At 40.1% G+C, this 23,871-nt stretch overlaps 1 protein-coding gene across 2 annotated transcripts in view; it reads left to right on the forward strand.

Annotated features, from left to right (window-relative positions):
• LOC135697691 (orexin/Hypocretin receptor type 1-like) overlaps positions 1 to 23,871 on the forward strand; it is a 346,064-nt gene that overhangs the window by 252,260 nt on the left and 69,933 nt on the right. For both annotated transcript variants that reach the window (XM_065217465.1, XM_065217466.1), the window contains exons 5-6: positions 3,277 to 3,383; positions 18,247 to 18,397. In XM_065217465.1, the coding sequence (XP_065073537.1) occupies positions 3,277 to 3,383; positions 18,247 to 18,397 (258 nt within the window). The remainder of the gene's footprint in view (positions 1 to 3,276; positions 3,384 to 18,246; positions 18,398 to 23,871) is intronic.

Genomic DNA, 23,871 nt, shown 5'->3' on the forward strand with positions numbered 1-23,871 from the left:
CTAAAATATGGGTATTTTCAGAACGGGATGGAGCTATTTTGAAATCCAAGATTGCAACTTCCGGTTCCAGAAAAGGTCGGAAATACTGTCAAATACCCATCAATGTGGGTATTTTTGAAATTACAGTAACGTTTAGAGGTTAGAAACCGCAATTTTAAAATCTAAGATGGTGGCTTTGATTCAGAAAGTGTGAAATACTGTCAAATACCAATGAATGTGGGAATCGGGAATCGGGGTGACATCTAGAGGCCAGACATCAATTTCCCGACGCCATCTTCAAATTCAAGATGGTTCCGATTCAACCTAAAAATGGCGGCGATTTTCACCATCCATGCTTTGTCCCCGTTACGAAAATATCCAGATCTTAGGGTATTTGACACTTTTTATGAAACCCGATGGCCTCCATATTGGATTCTAAAATGGTGTCGGTTATCGATCTTCTGCATCTACACACTTAAAAATAACTAATTTCACACGTGATGGAATCCATCTTTGACATAAAAGATGAAACGTTAACAAACATGTCACGTAATATTAAGGGCTTCGGGACTGAAAATAAGTTCGTTGCTCGACGAAAAGTACGTTTGATTGAGCTTAATTTGGCGTCTGTTATAACTTAAATTTATGGTAAAATCGACGCTCGTATATGTCTTTCTAAGAGCACCTAAATCTAAATGAATTTTTCTAACTGTGTACGTGTCGTCCCCGTTCCGAAAATACCCATATAGTAGGGTATTTGACACTTTTCTGAAACCCGATGGCCGGCATATTGGATTTCAAAATGGTATCTGATATCGATTTTCGGCATCTACGCGTCGTCCCCGTTCCAAAATTACACAATTGTAGGGTATTTCAAACTTTTCCTTAATCCCGTTGTCCACCATTTTGGATTTCAACATGGCGGCAGATATCGATTTTGGGTAGCTACGCGTTGTCCCCGTTCCGAAAATACCCATATCTTAGGGTATTTGACACTTTTTCTAAAACCCGATGGCCGCCATATTGGATTCCAAAATGGCGTCGAATATTGATTTTCGGCATTCACGCATCGTCCCCGTTCCGAAAATACCCATTTTTGGGGTATTTGACACGTTTTCTGAAAACCAATCGCTGCCATCTTAGAATCTAAATGGCATCGAATATCGGTTTCCGACACTTACGCGTCGTCCTAGTTCCGAAAATACCCATATCTTAGGGTATTTGACACATCAGTAAACCAATGGCAAACAACATGGATTTCAAAATGGCGACGAGTATCGATTTTCGGCCTCTATAGCAGTCCCCGTTCCGAAAATACCCATATTGTAGAGTATTTGACACTTTTTCTTGGATTCCAAAATAACGTCGGAAATAAATTTTCGGCATCTCCCCTCCCCCAAAACTATTTTGCTAGCTTTTGCTTGTAGCTGTATCTGCAGCTTCTTTTCAGCTACTTTACAGCACAACGCTGGAAAAATTGGCTTACAAAGCTGAAAATGTTAGTTGGGCTTTGCTTCAAATGAAATGAACTGATAGTCAAGTCAAGTTATGTTTGACCTTCAATATCGAGAAATGGAACGTTCAATACTAATTACTAAATGTTCACCCCAAGGAGCCACACTCCGGGTTCAAACTGAGGTGTCTCCGAAGAGGGCTCTTCAGGGATACTTAAGTCTGAACGCGGAAAGTGTCTCACAAGAGCGACAATTTAGTAGAATTTTGAATGTGCATCCTACTATAATAATTGCTTTAGTGTCTCTTCTTTCAGCTGATTCGGTACGATAGTCAATGGGACGAGCAGGCCATTATAAGAAATACCTACCCAGAAATCGTTTTGCATTCCGGGTGTTTAATGGTAAATGTGTTATTTCGAGTGGATCTTGAGCTATAGTTCATGTTGAGCAAAAATTATAAAAAGATTTTAAATGAAACTGTTCCAGAATTGTTTAAAGCATCCACAATTTGAATCAAATCTGTGATCGTGAATAGATGGAGAAGGACGGTTGCTCATCTACACCTTTATTCTTAATCATATCCTGTTATAGTTTAACAGACCACTGCTGTCAACTGAGCAGTTTTTCTGAACCATGAAACCAATGAAAAGCGGGAAAAATCACCCGTCCAAGCTCAGAATAATAAATTCTACTTCCTTTTTAATTTAATGTTTTATTGCTTCGTTGAGCTTTCCTTGATCTTTGCCGGCGTCAGTGAGCTGCAATTGAATCATTTGCCGACGATGACGACAGCCCAAGGTTCCACCCGGACCCGGCGGAAATTATGGCTTTTGTGGCCAAGTGCGTGTAATTAAAACCGGAAAACACCCGTTGAATGATGTTTATTGTGGTGAATGGTGTGGGTACTCGTAGACCGGTGAATTGCAATTACTTTTAATTCCTGCTCGCTTATTGTGCAACTCCAGTGGATTGAAACCGTACTGAAGGAAATCGAATGACCTTATTGGGAACTTAATAACAATGACTTCACATTCTCTTGTTCAATCCATTTAAGAAAGCAATTGGGAATTATTAGTAAATTTCATCTGCATTTATCGACTGCTGTAATTAGGAACTTCGACTAATTTCCCCAAAAGAACCAAAAATGCCACCCTCTTCCGATCCAACGTTCAATCTGCCTAATTACATTTTCACAAGCACAATAGGACAATATGTTTGGCAACGATAATTGCTGTGTCGAAAATGGCCGGTATCATCATCTACTGCCGCGTCCGTCGTTTCCATCCAACCTTAAAGGAACAATCTTCAATATTCACCACCCAGCATTCCAGTTCACAACGGAACGACATTCACGTCGTCTTGGTCGATTATGATTGCTTCAAGGAACCAACACAAATATTATCTCGTTTCAATGACCGAGCGTCAACGCTCAATAACTAGAACCAACACCAATCCGTGCGAGGTATCTCAATCATCACCTCATTTCGACCCCCACACCCCCACCCCACACTAGAATAGCCCCTTGCAGAGGACGCAAAACAATAACGAGAAAAACGAATCCTTTCCCATCCTGACAATAATCATTAGAAAAGTGTTGCTGTTTCCACCGCACCGCCGCCACCCTCTCCCAAGTCCCAATAATAACCCTGAGCGATATTGTCATTGTTGCTTATCCTTGAAAACGTTTCCATTCAGCTTCGGATTTTGGAGCTCTCTGCCTCCCTGGTCCGAGTCACAGTTTGGTCGGTGCCTAGCACGCTACTATCGATAGCGCACAACACACAATTCTTTTAGTTACTATTTCACGTTCCTCATGGTTCCAATGTTTTGTTTTTATTTGCAGTCTGCCACTTCTGTTTATGACGATAGCGTACTTTCAAATTGTACGAGTGCTGTGGCGGTCCGACACCATCCCCGGCCACCGGGAGTCCCGGACGCAACCCTGCGGGAGTAAGTATCGATGCGACTGTGACACTGAACGGTGCTGATATTTTGTATTTTCAACTGAGCATATACTAGAGCAGTTCCACGCCAAATGATGAATCGGAAAAACTCGACGTTTTCCGATGTATGCAATCATTGATAACATTCATAAATATCATAAATATTTCAAAAATTATATCCTCAATTTTTATATTAAAAAAATGCAAACATTTTGAATATCTCAAACTGTTAAAGCCCTTAAAAACAACTTCTGAGCATCTTTTTGAACTTTTTGATGGTATGCTTTTTTTATGTAATTTCTAAAAAGGAAACAATATTTGATAAATTCTAAACCGTTTTTTATGTAAAAATTACTTTAAAATAGCTTGCTAATAAGAAGTTTAAACCAAAACTTGGTGTTTGGAAATTTTCAAGTGTCGGTGGTTTTAAGTGTTTCAAAAGTAGGCATTTTTCATGAGCCTGTTTAAAAAATAAATATTGAAATTGAAGATATACTTTTTGAGATATTTCAGTTTCTAATACTGTGTGGCCATGCATATTTTCCCAGAAAGGCTTTACTATTCTCAACAACTTTGTGTCATTCATCATATCGGATTGAAGTGATGTTTTCATGCATCAGTTTATTGAAAAAAAAAGTCAAAGACGCCATTTTGAAAAAAATATTAAAGAACCAAAGAAATTTTTGCAAAAATGTGAATGATTGTCCATAACAAACAATTATGCAAAGTTTCAGCAAATCGGAGAAGGACAATAAAAAAAAAATTTGGTTTGCTGTTTGGCTTGGAATTGCTCTATATACGAACGGAAGTCGTTGTGGGAACATTATTACATGTGGAACAAGGATGTTCAATCATATCAGTCGCCGTCGGGACTGAAAAAATAATAACAGCAAGTTGAGCTGGAGCTTGAGCGTAATTATTATTTTCGTAAATCGGTTTTTTTTTTTACTATTATGATGTATTGAAATTCGGTTGGAGGAACGATTATGTAAATGAAATAATATTCGAGTTTTATGAAAGATATGTTGGTCAGAAATCTATAACAAATCCTTCTTAAGAGTAGATGTTATCGTCGCCAGTGAGGTCGCCGCCGGGATGGAAATCTAGTAATGATGATGATGATGATGATGATGGTCCCACCATTTACCCCTACAAAGGTTTGAGCTGGACGATTTATCTTTAAGATAATTAAATATGACATTTTAACCAGGTTGGCAAACAAAATCGAACTGGTTTCAGTTACAGATATAAATTCCCTCTAGAGTTTACAGTTGCTTCACAGCGATATAAATGTTGAAAAGCTCAGGCGTCCACCTCTTAGTTCGCCTTTTTGTCCACCTAAAATATTCATAAGTATTACAAGCAATCAAGAGTTAATGAACAATCAACAAAGCATCCTATTACACTAGTAACCCCGCAATCTGATGCTATCATAATTTTCAGCAATGTCAGGAATGCTCACGAACCCCCAACATTTGCCAGAAAACTTACTACTAACTCAGGGTATCTTCCAAATAAGCTTCAAAATTGCATTTTTTTTTATTAAATGTTAAATTCAGTCCTCTATATCCATTAAACGCGCGCGAGGCTCAAACCTTTGTAGACTACTATTTTTTTTACTACTACTATTAAATCATTTATCAAAAATCCATCATCACCATCGTGGCGAACAAAATAGTTTTTGCAGTGCTACAATAATTATTAAAAAGTCGTTATAACAGCTATCCATACAAAATAATCCGTTAAAAATAACTTCGTCAAGATACATAATTTGTCAATTCATAAAAAAAAATCACTGGATAACCGTTCAAAAGACAGTTTTCACGTGTGAAATGCAATGTCTCTTAAATTCTGCTAATGTTGTTGAACGTTTAATGTATCTAGGCATCGAATTGAAAACATTTATTCCTTTAAAAAATAATGAATTCTGTGAAGCACAAGTCAAGAAATGTGGTGTTCTTATTTCATCCGCGTTTCTAGTATTATATCTATGATAGTCACTTCCTCTTTCAATTCGATCACACAAATATCGAGGCAGCAAACCGTTAACTACTTTAAAAATGAACACCATAGTCAAATATACAATTCTTTGCTTCACCGACAACCATTGTAAGGCGTCTAACATCAAAGTTGAGGAAGTGAATCTACTACATCTCAAAATCAAACGCATTATTTTATTCTGCAAGCGCTGTAATCTCGATATTTGTGTTGCATTCGACAGAAATAATATGGATGGGCAAAAGTCTAGATGAGGAGAGATGATTGATTTGTATAGCTGTATTTTACTGGCAATAGTTAAATCGTTTTTCAATCGACATAGAATTCCATACTTCTTGGCAATTTTCTTGATGACATTGTCAATGTGAGAGTTGAACTTAAGTTTGTCATCAATAATCACGCCAAGATATTTAATCTCCTGAACGCGATCAATAGTCTCATCATCAATTACAACAGAGACGTTCTCATTTAATCGATTCCGCGAAATTACCATAAATTTAGTTTTACTTGTATTCAATTTTAACTGCTTACACTTCAACCATCTACTTAGATACTGCAAATCTTCATTCAAGTGTGAGACGGCAACTTCTAAATCCTTAGCTGCAATGAATAACACAGTATCATCTGCAAAAAGGTTAATGTCGCAAAACCGTAAAACACGTCGCAAGTCATTAATATACATAATAAATAAAAGGGGCCCTAATACACTTCCCTGGGGCACTCCAAGGTTGTTCCCCACGGGACTGGAAACAGAATCATTAAAAACAGTCCGTTGAGTTCTGTCAGACAAATAGCTTTCAAACCATTTATATGCAGTACTCGTAATTCCAAAGCGCTTGATTGTACTTAACAGTAAGGGCCTAGAAATTGTTTCAAAAGCGCGTTTCAGATCCAAAAAAACAGCAACAATCGTATCTTTACGCTCCAAGTTGTCTTTCCACTTTGCTAACACCAAATTCAATGCAGTTTCACAAGAATGACCTTCCCGATATCCCGATTGTTCTGGTATCAACAAAGAGTTGCTATTCAAATACTCCAACAGCTGGCCTTTAACAACAAGTTCTAAGATTTTCTCTAATGTGTGCAACATGTTGATGGGACGAAACTCTTCGGCTATACTCGTTCCAGCAACTTTTTGAATAGGAATCACTAAGGATTCCTTCCAAATTTGTGGCACATGTCCATTCTGCAATGATTCATTAATAAGGTCCAGAAAGATGTGGCCAATGACATGAAAGCAATCTTGAATAACTCTAGCATTAACATTATCTACTCCAGCCGATTTTCCTAATGAAAAACAAATAACTCCAAGTTCATCTAATGTAATTGGGTGAAAAACTTCAAATCTGCAACTACTATTAACTGGCTGTTTTATTTCGTCAGGTTCATCGACCAATTCAATAGATTGATTAATCAATGAAACACTGTCTACGAAATAATCATTAAACTTAGATGCAATTACTTGTTCTGACTGTTCTAATGTGCCATTAAAAGTTATGGACCGCGGTTTGCAATTACTAGGTTTTAATAAAGATTTCAAAATTTTCCATAACTCTTTGCTGTTGTTTTGATGCTGATCAATCTTCCTTTGAACATATTCACAACGAGTTTTCTTTATCGATTGTGAATACTTATTACGCGCGATTGTGTACCTAGTCCAATGATTGTCATTATTAGATCTACAAAACTTTTTGTACAATTTGTCCCTTTTCCGTTTAAGACGCAAAAGATCCAAATTGTACCAGCTGTTCGAGTTTTTCAAAGAAACAAACTTTTGCTCAACTAGTTGATTGGTACACGTTTTCAAAGCGTTATTAAGAACAGCTGTAGATTCATCTAAGTTACCGGCCGCGAATGGAAAATCCAGGCTTCTCTCAACAAGATTTGAAACAGCTTGCTTCGAATATTTCCTCCAGCACTTCAATTTTACAAAATTATCGTTATCGTTAACATGGTCTAAGACATTAATCACTAAAGTCTCATGATTGTTCTACTGTGCCTGGAAATACGCGTACATTCATTTGCCGTTTGCTTTAAATTAAAAAACTCAGCTAAACGCTTCAAATGATTCGAATTATGGTTATCACGCCAATTAATATTAAAATCACCAGCCAATATATTTAATTTACTAGAATCAAGGAATGTCTCGAGCCAGTTCTCTAAAACTTCAACAAAACGCTCGTCACTAGAACTGAGAGAATGATACAAAACACCATAATTACCCATCTTCATGCCACGTACAACTGTAATGCCCAAGAACCAGTTGCCATCAATAACTTCGTTGGTACGAAGGTTGAATTGAACTGATTCTTTGACATAAATAGCAACACCGCCAGTGTGTCTAGAATGTGATAAACAAGCAGCAACAATATATCCCGGAATACTATACTGATCAAAAGCTTCAATTTCTACAATATGAGTTTCAGATAATAAAACTAAAAGAGGACGTTTTTCCTCAACAATCTGACGTAATGCTACGTAGTTTGTTGACAACCCCGCAATATTCAAATATAAAAAATCGAATTGATTCACATTCCTGGAACTTGGCTGCTATTTATTGAAACGCAAGCTGCTTTTCTTCTGATCAAAAAGTCTTTTATAGAGCAAACATTCCGAGCTAAATGCGGCATGGTTGACGTCCAAGTTCATTTTTCGTTCTTTATTCATTTTCAAACAATTAATACATTTCAATACAGTTGACGTACACTCCGACGTTTTGTGTTGTTGGCTGCACCTAGATCATCTATCACAATTTTTGCAATCCATGCTCTTGTGCCCAAATTCTCCACATTTGAAGCATCTCAACACATTAATCGCGGGAACTATCGAGCACCGATCAAACCCTACATTTACTTTTTTCGCACATAACAAACATTTATAAGTATCGACATCGACTTCAATTACAACGCTAAACTTGTTATAAGTGAAGCGTGGATTTTCAAACATGTTCACTACTTTTACATCATTAATAGCGATGTCTTCATTTTGACTTTTTAAGTAGTCAATAAAGACATCGGAGGAAAACTGATCGCTCATGCCCACTATTTTCAATCTTGGCACCGAAGTGGGAACAACAGCACTATATTTTTCACCCAGATTGCTTTCAATACCATTTTTCACATCACTTACGTTTGCTCCTGTTGCACACTCAACAATAATGGAGCCATCTTTACCATTCCTAAAATTACTGATTTTGTGTGTTTTTGGATCCAACTGAGTTTTTATTAACTTACGAGTATCTTCGCAATGTTGTTTGGACTCTTTCGGTTTAATCACAATGACTGGACGAGTCTTACGATTTTCTGGTTTGTTACTTTTACTATTACTGTTACTATTAGTTTTACTTTGACTAATACGACTATGTCTTTTTACAACATCCGCAAAACTCGCATTTTCTTGAAAAACAACATCATCATCATGATCACTATTACTAATTACTAATTTACGTTTTTTGCGTCTGGTATTTTTGTCCGATTCCGACTGAATCGTCCTAGATGAGCTGCACGGATCATTCTTTACAGCTAATTGGTTTTCCGCATCAATTTTAAAAAATGAACTTTTCATATTATCCAATTTCTCACAAATCAAATTTTCAAGACCATTTACATTTATTCTAATATCTGCCATCCCGCTTTTAACCGCGATGTCCACCTGAGCAGCAATGTGATCTCGCATGCCAGTGATCGAGTCCGAGAGTTGAAAAACCTTCTTCATCTCTTCCTCTATCCTTTTGACGCGCGAGATCAGATCATTCTGCTCGTCACAACTCTGATCTGATAGACAACTATCACACTTGAACAGAATATTTGCATTATCTGCTATAAGCCTGGCCGCAGTCTTAGTGAGTGCCGCACAAGCGAAATGGAACGTTCCATTGCACGGACCTACACACGTAACTGGGAGCCCACTCATAGCAATAGACTGCTCGCATACATTACACACATCCATTCTACCAAATTAAACGCTAACACTGTTAGCAGCAGACATATACAGGGGAGGAGAACACAAAATAAATTTTTACCGCCACAGCTCACTATACAAATCAATAGCGCGCCGGGGGGAACATACAAAATTAAACAAAAACTAGTTGCTAGGCAACCTTTCCTCTACTTATCCTGTTAGAAAAACACCACGGGCACGCGTTGGAATAATCCTTTCGCGGCACACGCCACTATTTCACACGAAATTATTAATTTATTTTCACATCACAACTCAACAAAAACACTACTTTGTACGCCATACTACAACAATGTAATAGCAAGCCGAACAGGAACTTGGTCGTAATTGTTTTGTGAAATGAGGAGCTCGGTGGCCTTATGGTGACCGATTTTACTTACTGAGTAGAAAATCATAGGTTCAATTCCAAGTTTCTTCTCATTACATAGTTATACTTTAAATTGGCATTCTTTCATAATATATTATAAAGCGGAATGAAATTCGGTTGGAGGGTCGGGCACGTAAAAGATGTAATATTTGAGTTGTAGGAAAGACGTGTTGCTCGGAAATCTATATCAAATCCTTCTCAAGAGCAGTCGTTGTCGTCCTCGTTGAGGTCGCCGCCGGGATCGAAATCTAGTAACAGCAAGTTGAATGGGAACTTAATTGAAATTGTTTTGTGATATAAGGAGCTCGGTGGCCTTGTGGCGACCTATTTTGCTTACTGAGCAGAAAATCATGGGTTCAATCTCAAGCTTCCTCACATTATAGAGTAGTTTTTTTTTTATTATTATTATAGTCACTTTTTTCTTAATTTATTTATTTATTTATTATTCACTCGACGAAGCTTGATTCCTTAATCTAGAGCTAATCCTATTTTTAAAAACGTTTTTAGATACATTAAAATCGTAGCGGATTATTTTGCCCGTAGAGTGTTCGATGTTGAGGAATGCGGAGAAGATCATTCTGGCGTGTCTGTCTAACCGGAGTTCAGCATAATGGGGGAAGAACAACCGGGTTATTCCAGGGTAACAGTCGTAGAGCGTATCTAACAAAGATTCGCTGAATCTTTTCAATGCGAAAGCAAAGCGTGACACGATAAGGTGCCCATGCTAGAACGCCATATTCCAGTATGCTTCGCATCAGAGAGCAACACAATGATTTAAGGCAATAGACATCCTCGAACTGTTGCGTGTTACGTTTGATAAATCCAAGTATCGCGTAGGCTTTGGAGGTTATTGCTGCTGTGTGATCGGTAAATATCAGCTTGTTGTCAAGAATTACACTCAGATCCTTGATTGATGACACTCGGTTAACATTTGAAGAAAACATCTTGTACACGAAAATTGCAGTTGTCCCCGAATGAAATAACGTTACATTTGCGAATGTTCACTTCCATTCCGCTCAATGAGCACCATTCAAGAAGAGAGTCGATGTCTAATTGGAGAGCACAGCAATCCACCAGAGAAGTGAAAATACGAAAGAATTTCAGGTCATCAGCGAACATATACTTCGGTGATTTCATGAGTACGCAAAGACCGTTCACAAACAGTACGAAAAGTTGTGGTCCTAAGTGACTCCCTTGAGGCACCCCGGAAGTAATAGAGAACATTTCAGAGCAGGATCCACCAAGGCGCACAAAAGCACTGCGGTCAGATATGAGTATGATTCAATCCAGCGAGTAAGCCACTCCGGGAATCCCATACGTTTGAGTTTTTCCACAGCCAATGCGTGTGGAACTTTGTCGAATGCTTTGGAGAAATCAACATAAAATACTGCATCGACCTGGTGACGCTTCTCAAGACTATTCCAGACTATTGACGTAGCACATCAAGTTGGTTGTTGTGGACCGCTTCCTTACCAATCCGTGTTGACTCTCTGATATCACATGGTGGACGTTACGGTAAAGCATATCATGGATAAGACTTTCCAAAATTTGGGAAAGCAACTCAAAATGGAAATTGCTCGGTATTTTTCAATATCGTTAACACTACCAGTTTTATGAATGGAAGTGATAGCTGCAGTCTTCCATTAACTAGGAAAAATGCCCTCCGTTAACGATCTATTGAAAAGCATACTTCCAGGTAAGACAACTGACTCCGCACATTGTTTAATAAAGATTGGAGGTAAACGATCAGGACCAGCTCCCTTCGAAGTGTCTATGGACTCAAGTTTAGTGCGAACTTCATGAAGAGAGAAGTTGTAAACTGAACGACGAGAACAGGTTTGCAGAGTCTGATGGTGATTCCGCTGTTTCTCCCTGATAACGAAATTGTTGAGGAAGACAACTGGTCCGCTTCCGATTTTTCACATAAGACCAAAACAGTTTCGGGGCCTGTTTCAGACTTGCTTAAGTGCGATGGATGTAGCTGCCAAAGCATTACGCATGCATAGAGTTATATTCGCTCTCTAAAACACGCAGCTCAGCCTTGTGCTGTTCATTTCTCGACCGAAAGTAACGTTTCCTTGCCCTGCGTAGACGATTACGGAGCCATTGTTCCACCAAAGTTGCCTTTTTCTGTGGACGTCGACTCACTGCTTCAAAGGCACGACTTCACTGATGAACCCATACAGTTTGTTGTAGAAGATCGAAACGACGTCATCAATACTACTAGAAGGTTCTCCCAGCAGACATTGCTAATCATTGAATTCAAAATAGCAAAGTCACATCGATTGAAGTCAAAGTCGAATGGATCCGCTACACGGACAATATCTCTTTCACTTGCAGTTTCAATCACCAGCACTAGCGGGTTATGATGTTGAACAACACGCAGTAGCGATGAGGGAGGCTCCATAAGCACGAGACCATCTGTATCTCTAGTGAAAACCAAATCCAGGACCCTTCATTCCCATTGGCATAGTGATTCATCTGATACAGACTATTGGCAATAAACGATTCAACCACAGTAAACTCCTGTTCAGATGACGCATTTGTGAGTAGCAAGCATCGCAATTCATCATCGGAATCCCAATGCAAATAAGGCAGATTATAGTCACCAACAACAACAACAACCATATCACGATTACCGGCTTGTTCCAACAGCCTTTGAACGCATTCCCAGTGCTGTTCATACAATGCATTGTCGCAATTGGGTGGGAGGTACACTGTACAGACGAAGAGCTCAAAAGTGGCTAGCTTGATTCGGACCATTGTTTGCTCCAAACACTCACTGCCTGAAATTGAGACAGCGGCACTATTCAAAACATTTCTGACCCCGATCAAAACACCTCCACCAGGTTGGAATAGGCTTGTTGCGGCATTGCGATCACAGCGATAGATCGTGTAGTTGTGTGATAATTCCGAATTTGCGATATCGGGACCGAGCCAGGTTTCGGTAGAAACTACTACATCGTAGTCACATTGCGATAGTGCTAGGAACACTTCGTTAGTTTTGGTGCGTAGCCCGCGTACATTCTGATAATAAAGTGTTTGGATTTGCCTATCGGTAGAGCCAGTCGATATTTCTGTGGTAGTTTCGGACCTCTGAGGATGTAGTTTCGTTTAAGGCAAAAGCGTAATTCGTCTGTGGAGGCACACCGATTTGTAGGGTGCCCAGAGAAATATTGTGATGAAGCTCCGAAACGAAAAACAGGCCGATTTGACGATGTTTGTTTGGCATCGAATGGACGAAAAACAATTCCCTGCTGCCACGTCGATCCAAAAAGAGCTACTTCCTGCAGCTGCAAACCAATTCCGACTTTGAAGGAACCAGTTTTGCAACTTCAATGTCACCATTAGTACCGAGATTTTCCTTAACGAGCCTTTCGATTTGAGGTACTGTTGCGGAAGGATCGAAACCAGACAAGTACAGCCAGGTGGTAAACCACAGGTTCTATTAGTTTGGTTCCAGTAGACTCAGCTTGTTGTCGAGTGACGTCATTGCCAGCGACATGCAACGGTGGCTGGCTTTGCTCAGTTCGCATTGTTGTTTGTTCGAGAATTGTGTTGATTTTTGTTGTGTTTTGCGCGATCTCCGTCCTCAGTTTATTCAATGCTTTGTTTTGTTCTTCATCTAAAACTTGCATCACAGAGTTCGTAGACGCAATTGCTTGTCGAAGGGATGCGTTCGCCATCATATGAGATAGAGCATATTGAAATTCGGTTGGAGGAACGAGTACGTGAAAGAAACAATATTTGAGTTTTAGGAAATACGTGTTGATCGGAAATATATACAAACCCCTTCTAAAGAGTAGTTGTTATCGTCGTCCGTGAGGTCACCGCTGGGATGGAAATCTAGTAACTGAAAGTTGAACGGGAATTTGATTGTAATTGTTTTGTGAAATAAGGAGCTCGGTGGCTTTTTGGTGACCAGTTTTGTTTACTGAGTAGAAAATCATGGGTTCAATGCCAAGTTCCTTCACATTACAGAGATTTACTTTGAATCGGCTTTCTTTCATTTTTTATAAAGCATAATGAAATTCGGTTCGGAAGGACGGGTACGTAAAAGAAGTAATATTTGAGTTTTAGGAAAGACGTGCCAAATCCATCTCAACAGCAGTTGTTGTCGTCCTCGGTGAGGTCACCACCAGGATCGAAACCAAGTAACAACAAGTTGAACGAAAACATAATCGCAATTGTTTTGTGATATAAGGAGATCGGTAGTCTGATTCAAGCCCAAGCTCATATCGTTTTCCAAAACGAATAAAATTCGATTCAAAGTAAATCTGGACGCACGGTTTAATACACCACCGCGCCCCTGGTGGTTGGAACAAAAAACGTTTGACAGGCATTTTTTGATGTTGGATTGCCGAAGAAATTGGTGAAAAGTTTTTCTCGATTGATCGACGCATCCCGAAATTACGGATCAAAGAACTTGAGAAAAGAAAATTAATTGTGCACAATTTTACCTGGCAACTGGTCGTGGGGATGTCCTTTCCAAGTATAAATTTGTTTTTGCTGATAAGTTTGCTCGGAAACTAATGATTTGACAAGGAATCTGCAGTTGTGGCCTTAAAACCCAGGTTTTCATCACATCTCACACAATGACGTCGAAGGTTTACATCAGCGTTGCCAGATATACCGATTTATTGGTATTTATACCGATTTCCAAATTAGATACCGATATACAGATAATATTCCTAAGAATACCGATTTATAAGATTTTATACCGATTTATACCGTTTTTTAATAATCAAAATTATAATTACCTGCCCGCGCTCGAATTTCGGAGAAATTTTTTGTGAGAGATTTGTTTCTTATTTATTGAGCCTTCAAAATTCTAAACAATCATCTCTAAAGATGCCTTATGCTTGATACGCTTTTGACTAATGTTTGAATTTCCTCACCGTTTTTGGCTACCCATCAATCGAGAAATAGTCGATGGCTCTTTCTGGTAATTCCTAGGGAATCGAGAAATATGTTTTAAACATTATTTAACTTCCGGAAGTTTTATTCATTTTTTAACTTCTTGAGGTTTCATCCAACTTTCCCTGGAGTTTTCTTCCACCTTACCTTGGAAGCTTCTTCAGCCTTAGCTCGAATGATTCTTTCATCTTCTCCCGTCAGTTTTTTCAACTTTCCCAGAACTTTTTTTTTCCTTTATTTAGGAGATTTTTAGCCGTAGGCTAGTTCATCTCCGATTTCCCAGAACTTCAAGGATACTATCAGATTTTTATTGCGGATCCACACTAGCTGCAGGCACATTTAAGGAGGTCTGAAACTTCAAAAAAGCACAGACTTTTGTGTTAGTTTCGGTATATTATAGACAGTTTCATTAACTTCTTTTAAAATTAGAAAACCCGGGAATTTCAGAAAAGTCTAGCGTCTAAGTCATAAATATTTTGGAAACTTCACAAGTCCAAAGAACTTCAGGGAAATTTCATGATTTTCAGGAATTTTAGTGAAGCTCAGGGAACATCAAGACAGATCAATTAATTAATGAAATTGCTGAAATTACAAATGCAAATTTAGGAAACGTAAGGAAGTTACATGACATTAGAACATTGTGAGAAAATTTATGGGAAGTTCTAAGTTTTTTAATGGCAGTGTCGATAACTTTTAAACATTAAAAACTTCAAGGGACAACCCTATGCTGTTGTACGCAATGGTGACGTAGGACTACGTGGTCTTACATAATAAATCTTATTCGCTTGTGTTTTCTGTAGGAATAGGAATTTGAGCGGGGTTCTCTCTGTTTATGCTCTTTAGTATGACGCGCTTGATATAGATGGCCCACAGCGACTCACGAAGAGCTACTGATTCCGATCAATATCTGTGCGGCTTCTTCCTCCTTCTATGGATGGTCATATGTTCTGCAGCTTGCTGCTTGCGGGCAGCCTTTCGTTGTGCATTGGAGAACACCACCACCACTTACCACGCGGTGATTGAATAAACACCGTTTGGTGAGACCGGATGGAATTCAACTTTGAAATCTGTGTTAGGGAAATCACTTTTCACAGACAATCGGTGATTATTTTAATTAATATAGCAAAAATTGTACATTCGTGTAATTTTTAATAGTGACATTTTGAAAAATGATAAAGGGTTAACTTGCGTAGGAATATTTCTGATCGATTGGTGATTCAATTATTGAAATTGGTCCAGGGACAGCTGAGTTATTAACATGTAATTTTTACGAAATTAGAAACTTTTTCAACAAAAAAATATTTAGTAGAAGTGGAAGCTTTTGTTTTTACCAAACTGGCCTATCAAATATGTTTTTCTGTTTTCGCTTCTAAAAGCGATATTTTTGAAAACATGTTCAAATCTCCATACATATATTTTTTTTACTAACTTTTAGTGGTGCCATCGAGGATGCCATGCTGTCAGTAGTGTTTAGATAGACGAGAACAAATGACAGGTTTGTTTGTAAAAGAGACAAGTGTTCAGTTTATCAGAATATCGTGCTTATTATTATGTTATGGTCATTTAAGAGCGTTTTGTTACAAATTGTAGTTTTGCAGTAATAAATACTAAAAAGTATAGGGGGCGACCCCGGCGTAGTGGTTAACATCCATACCTCTCACGCCAAAGTCACGAGTTCAAATCTCACCCCCGGACAAGTCACGAATGACCCAAGTGTGTTAAAGAGACTATAATAAAAAAAAAAAAAAAAAAACTAAAAAGTATAAATCTGTATTATGTTCATGGTATAAGATCCACCGAACACCCTAGTCCTGACAACTTTGATATATTTGAAAATATCATCAAATATTTCTAAATATCATCGAAAATATTTGAGTATTTTCAAAAACTAATAAAGGATAGAGCTTTTTGTGCTGAACAATGTTTTTTTTCTGTGGATACTTTTGTTCAAGTCTAAATCAAGGTAATTAAAACATCAAATCATATTTTGATACGTTCAACCAAGTTGTCCCACGCCCTGATTAGCCCTTTTTACTTTGTATGCCTTGTTAATAGTGACAAGACTCGGGTTGCTCGAACGAGAATTTTATTTAAATAAGCAGGGTGGCCAGACCTACCGATTTTCGGGATGCCTACCGATTCACCGACAAAAGGTTAAAAACTACCGATTTTTCACTATTCCTACCGAGAATCACAGATTTTTAGTAATCTTGAAAAATAATCAATACCTATGTGTTGATTTCCTTGTAGTCAGAATTAGCTTTAGAATTAGAAATATTGATTTCGACACGTTTAAAGCAGATGAACTTAATAACTAAAGAACAGCCCCCCTCCAAGTATCGGGAAAGCCTTCTTCAGACGACCTACCGATAACTACCGATAAAAGTTTTGAGAAGCTACCGATAATGAAAAAAATAATCTGGCCACCCTGGTTTACATTAAAGAGTGTCTGAAATAGCGGATTTTACCCTTCATTCGGCAACACAAGATCAACGTTATGTTTTGGCCGGATCTAGCCAGCTGCCACTACTCTAAGGAGGTACTAGAATGGTATGCTGCAAACAATGTTAATTTCGTCGCCAAAGAGATTAATCCTCCGAATTGCCCTGAGTTCAGACCGATCGAAAAATATTGGGCAATTGTCAAGCGAAAACTTCGAGGATGCGGAAAAGAAATGACAAATGCACAATAAATGCGTTTAAAGTGGAATAAGTTCGCCGGTACAGTGTCACCAGCGACTGTGCAGATCATAAGTAAAGTGCGACAGTTCGTTCGAAACGGTGAAATGTAATAACTTGTTATATATAGTTTGAAAGCTGAATAAATACCCTTTTGTTTGACGTTTTGATCAACCGTGTATGTTGTTTAATTCTTGAGTTGAGTTATGACGCATTCAAAATTTATTTTGAATCGGGCTTTATTGCTGCAATCCCAACCCTTTTTTTCAAAAGCAGAAGAAAAACTCTTATTCGCTTTTGAATAGAAACCACTAAGGATTCCTTCCTTAATAAGATTTTATATACATCCCTTAGCTCAGTCGGTAAAGGCGCAGCTACATAGCAAGACCATGCTGGAGGTAGCTGGGTTCGATTCCCGGTTCGGTCTAGGAATTTATCGGGTCGGAAATTTTTTCGACTTCCCTAGGCATAGAGTATGATTGTGTTGCCACACAATTATACTAATGCAAAAATAGTACAGGCATCAAAAGCTCTCAATTAATAACTGTGGAAGTGCATCTAGAACAATAAGTTGAGAGCACGTAATAAGCAAGTAAACGATAAGCAATAAGCTTGAAATGCGAGGAAGAAGAAGATGACTTAAGTTAGTAGAACGAGTCCGAATGCTTGCAGCTTACTAAACCGGGAAATTGAAAATTGGAATTTGCTAGTTACCATGATATTGATATCAGACTATAAATTGATCCCAATGAATGTATGGACTTCAAAATAAGATGGGTTTCCTGCAGCGAGCGCTGCTACTATCCTACTCACCGACCATTGCTTATGTATAGAAAATGACGATTCATTGAACATCCTTGCAAACCCGTAGTGCCACAGTCGTAATCATTTCTCGAATTTAGGTGTAGCTCAACTAATTCATACATATTTCATCTCTCTCCGTATTTCCACAGTCCACAGCACCCGTACGACGCTAAACTGCGTGGGAAATACCAGCACCATGGGACAGCTACGAGCTCGCCGGAAAGCGGCCAAGATGTTGGTGGCGGTCGTGGTCATGTTCGCCAGCTGTTATTTCCCGGTGCACATGCTGAACGTGGCTAGGTAAGCTTCGTACCTCATCCTATTTCGATTCAACAATTCCATATGCCATAATAGGAACGTATAGCCATGACTGGTACATCCACCGTAGTATGTTTAATTCCGATTAATTCCAATAATTCATCGAATGTATGTGGGAGGTCGTGAATTATATTTCACTTTTCCTTCTGCGAAATGCGTCAGCTTCATGGGAAAAGCGATTGGTTCGGCGAGACGATTTCCGCTCCGAATCGAGGCATGGAACGGAAACTCTGCTTGTGTGTTGATGTTGTAAATAATCTTCTCAGGGATGGTTTGTCCCCGTACAATCCTCCAACCAGTCTGATGTGGTTTGATTCGACAGTGCACTCTATTTTCAATGAGTGAAAGCTTGCAAACCGCAATTACCATATCAAAGAAAACTTTTCTTTTAGCGAATCATCAGACAGAAACGAAATGATGATGCATTTGAGTTTCAACCGAACACCCTCTTGAAAATTGATACAAATGACGTCAATCGCAAATTAGGAGTAAAACTTCCATCGGAACATGTTAAATTCCCTTTCGAGAAGGAATAACCCGTTCCGAATAAATCACCCCGAAGCAGCCTGGTCGGTCAAAATTAGGCACCATTAGCGAGAGCAACCCTTCTCGGAACCTCTTTTTTGTTCTCCTAACCTAACAGGATTCAGCATTCCATCCGCTCCAGAAATGACCCTTGACAACAATTTAACTCCAAAAAGCGGTTTCACAGATTGTTCCATTTTGACGCTAGCTTTCATCCGCTTTCCCTGCGGGCGGTGCTGCGATGGCAGGAGTTACTGAGTAGCGAACAGCTTCATCACTACCCACAACATACCGGGGCGAGGCAGTCATAAAAGAATACACTTTCGCTGCGATTTTGTGCAGATATCGCGTGTCGTAAAAATGTAACGGAAAAACTATAAAAACTGCCAAACATCGACACCGACACCCATGGATTCGTCATTATCGTCATCAACAGCAGCCTTTGTGGTGGGGTGCTTCAGTGTAGGTCAGTAGTCGCTGCGTTTATATCGCTTTGTCCAGAATAACTCAACTGCCACATGCAAGACAAAGGATGATAAATATTTGATTCGTGGCATCTTAGAACGATGCGAGGACTGCACTTCGGGGTGGTCATGTAATAAATGGCCGAATGGAGGTTTGCGAAACTGTTAAGTGTTGATTTTCTTACTAAGAAATTATCCAGTTGTGGTAGTTTTTAAAGAGGTGAACCCGAAAATAATTTACTCCCATGAAGGTATGCTGAATTTAGACACAAATTGAATTAATTACTATCGCAGTACTTTTTATTTAGTATGTAAAATACTCGCTGTGAATAACTACATAATAAGTTCTGTGATATTTTGCATGAAGATTGATTCACAGCAAAAAAATCAACAACGCAAACTCAATATCTTACAACCCACTAAAATTCGAATAACGCAACCATCCTGTAGTGCATCAACTTTGATGTGATAGTACGAACGAGTTATACTAAAAATCCGCAAACCACCCTAGCATCCACGATTCATTCATCCTACTTCGGAACAAAGACCATCCTAAAGTCTTTAAACTTGTTACTTCATCGAGCGTCCCTTCAGACGTGGCTATGCCCGATGCCGTAGCAAAAGCCAGTAGATTCACCCAGTCACGTTCCTTCCCAAATGGAAATAACCGTGTGCCAGCAGGTGTATTCATAACTGTGTGCATCTGATGGCAGATCAAAACTTATTTTACCTTCCTCCCTCTTGCACTCAACACCGAGTACCTGCCTGGAGTGCTCGTGTTATTAATTTTCTCGTCTAAAAATGTGGAACAATAAAACCTATTTTAAATACAAGGTTGTCTGCTATCCTAACCACAGAAATGTCCATGATGTTTATAACATAACTTTAAGCGGATTGCAATAAATTATAACGATTTCCAATTTCTGAAAAAAAATTAAAAACATAGATTTACGATGCAATCTATTGTGGAAAGTCCCGTCAGGGAAATTCCGAGATTTCCCGGGATCTGAAAAATCCCGAATTCCGAGATTCATGCATAGCACACAAAAACAAGATGCTAGAGCGATGTATCAATGATTGAGTAAAGGCAAAAGAGCTGCAAAATATCAATATCAATACCTGCAAAACTCTGAATTTCACTAGCCACCTGATATCAGTAGTAGTTCACACAGTTAGAATATCAATATCATTTGTCTCAATGTCAGTGCGCAAATGACATTGACATCGTAAAGGGACAATTGATATTAAAAGTTCTATCGTAACTTTATCTTATATACGCCAGCTAATCGTGTACCGATATTTAGAAGACCCATCAGTAATGTTACTTACTTAAGGGTCCTGTGCTCCACCAAAGGGCCAACGTGAAAGACTTCCATCCTGGGCGGCTGCTCGCTTTTGCCTTGACCTGGGCCCAGGTCAGATTTCTATCGACTTGCTTAATTTCATTATTGAGGATCCGCCGCCATGAGCCCCTGGATCTGCCTCTGCTGCGATGTCCTGCCGGATTCCAATCCAGCGCTTGCTTGCAGATTTCGTTTCCGCCCCGTCGAAGTGTGTGGCCAACCCACCTCCACTTTCGCTCTCGAATTTCTGTTGCTATCGGCTTCTGATGACATCGACGATGGAGCCCGGCATTCGAGACCAGTTGTGAGGCCACCAGGCACGAATTATATACCGCAGGCATCGGTTGACGAAGACCTGCAGCTTCTGAGTGTTCTACGCTGATACACACCACGTCTCGCTGGCGTATACCAACACAGATTTCACGTTCGAGTTAAAAATTCGGATTTTGGTGCGTTGACTTATCTGGTTGGATCTCCATACGTTTCGTAAACTCGCAAAGGCAGCCCTAGCCTTCTTGATTCGTGCACCTATGTCGCTCTTGGTCCCGCCGTCCGACGCTATTTGGCTGCCAAGATATTGGAAACTTTCGACCTTCTCCACTGCTTCCCCGCTATCGTAAAGTTGGAAGGGTTGCCCGTGTTGATATCCAACGATTTGGTCTTGTTGACGTTGATTGTGAGACCCGCCGCAGAGGAGCGTTCGGCTAGGTCATTGAGCTTACTCTGCATATCAGAGCGCCGTTGTGCTAGTAGAGCAACATCATCAGCCAAATCGAAGTCGTTGAGATGCTTCATGGTGATAGGCTGCCAAAGCAGCCCACGGTTCTGTACACGGTCAATTGCACCTACCATGATCTCGTCGATTACGATGAGAAACAGTAGCGGCGATAGTATACATCCTTGTCTCACACCAGCGACTACCCGGATTGGGGCGGACAAGGCTCCGTTATGCAGAACGCTGCACGTGAAAGCCTCAAACTGCGCTTCGATCAGGTTGACGATTTTATCCGGGACTCCCTTGCGTCTCAGAGCGCCCCACAGATTCTTGTGATTGAGACGGTCGAAAGCTTTTTCGTAGTCAATGAATACCAAATAAAGGGACTCTTGGAATTCATTGACCTGCTCCAGGATGATGCGGAGCGTTACAATATGGTCCACACTAGATCTTCCGGCACGGTATCCTGCCTGCTGCCGTCGGAGAGTCGCGTCGATCTTCTCCTGTATCCGATTCAGGATAACTTTGCACAGAACAATACACAGTAACCCGAGTAGCACGCTTTCATCACAATAAGTTACAGCAACTTGTTTATGACTGAAATAAGTCGTATATAAGTTTCTACAATTGATTTGTGACAAGCGTGCTACTAGGGAATTTAATGCCTCGCCAATTGTCGCACAGATCCCCCTTCTTTGGGACCTTCACTAAGAGGCCCTGCATCCAGTCGGCCGGAAAAGTCGCGGTGTCCCAGATATTACAGAATAGTTGATGCAACATTTGTGCGGATAGCATGGGGTCAACTTTGAGCATCTCTGCTGATATGCGATCGACCCCTGGAGCCTTGTTGGATTTCATGCTTCGGATAGCTGCTTCAATCTCGTGCAGTGATGGGGCCTCGGAATTGACGCGAGTGATGCGCCGCACCCTAGGCGGATCATGCCGAGATGTTGATGGCTGGTTGGCCGTCGAAACTTGAAGAAGTTGTTCGAAGTGCTCAAACCAGCGTTTCAGCTGGTCAGTGGGGTCGGTAAGCAATTGTCCAGTCGTGTCCTTCACTGGCATCCTCGGGTTCATCCTTGCTCCACTCAGGCGTCGTGAGATATCGTAGAGGAGGCGTATATCGCCAGTGTTTGCGGCTTTCTCCCCTTCGTCGGCCAGGCAGTTCACCCACGCTCGCTTGTCCCGTCTGCAAGAGCGCTTGACTTCCTTCTCTAGAGCCGAGTATCGTTGACGGGCTTCGTTCTTGGCTCCTCTGGTTCTCGCCCGCTCTATCGCGGCTTTTGCTTCTCTACGCTCCTCAATCTTCTGCCAGGTTTCATCTGTGATCCACTCTTTCCTCTGGGTGCGCAGCTCACCCAAGTTGTTCTCGCTTGTTTCTATAAAGGCATTCTTGATGGCCGTCCACTGTTCTTCTACGCTGCCACCTTCTGGAACGTCCGCAGCTCGAGTCTCAAGTTCTTCAACAAAAGACCTTTTTACCGCTGGATCTTCAAGTCGGCGTGTGTTGAACCGCCGCCCGAGTCTCTCCTCCCGTCGCTGGATCCGCGCCATGCGTGGTGGATTTTGCCGGTTAGAAGGTGATGGTCAGACGCGATGTCGGCGCTGCGTTTATTCCGGACATCAAGAAGGCTCCGTCTCCATTTTCGGCTGATGCAGATGTGGTCGATCTGATTTTCGGTATGTCCATCACGGGAAACCCACGTGACTTTGTGTACTGGCCGATAGTGACCTATTGAAAATTGATAACATATTCATTTTAGCAACTTTCCAATCTATTGGCTTGCTTAGAATTAAAATCAATCCGCTATTGACAGAGTTATAAATGGTCAAAACCTGACCACTTTTCGTAACGGAGTCGATTTTGTTTTTTTTTTTTAAATTGCATTCCCAGTATATTTCCGAATGACGTATTCCTACGTCAAAATGATTTATTGAGATAAAACTAAGATTTTCTATTTTTCCCTATTGATATTCATGAGTCATGTCAAAGACGTACGGCCTGATAACATGTTAACTACAAATATCAGTCTCGGAAGTGAAATTCAGTGCTAGGCCAACATCTCGACAGTGAGCATGCATAAAGGTGTAAACGCGATGATCGATTCTCTTCGCCGATTTTCTCTTTAAATTGCTACAGCTAAGGGAAGCTATATTCTGAAATTTGTCCAATACAGTGATGTAACGGGTTGTATTGGCCATCAAAAGCAACAACAAACGCACAGAGAAATGTTAATCCAAAAGAGTTATTAACAAAAGAGAAAATCGACGAAGAGAATCGATCATCCCGTTTAGGCCCTTATGCATGCTCACTGTCGATCTTATGTCAATTGACGTTGTTGACTACACGCAGCACTGGGCACGGTGTTTCGCGAAAACCCATTAAAGTGCCCCTCCTCATTCAATGGG

Source organism: Ochlerotatus camptorhynchus, unplaced genomic scaffold (genome assembly GCF_037179485.1).
Source record: "Ochlerotatus camptorhynchus isolate MF236.1 unplaced genomic scaffold, CSIRO-AGI_Acam_v1.1 ptg000077l, whole genome shotgun sequence".
NCBI lineage: Eukaryota > Metazoa > Arthropoda > Insecta > Diptera > Culicidae > Ochlerotatus > Ochlerotatus camptorhynchus.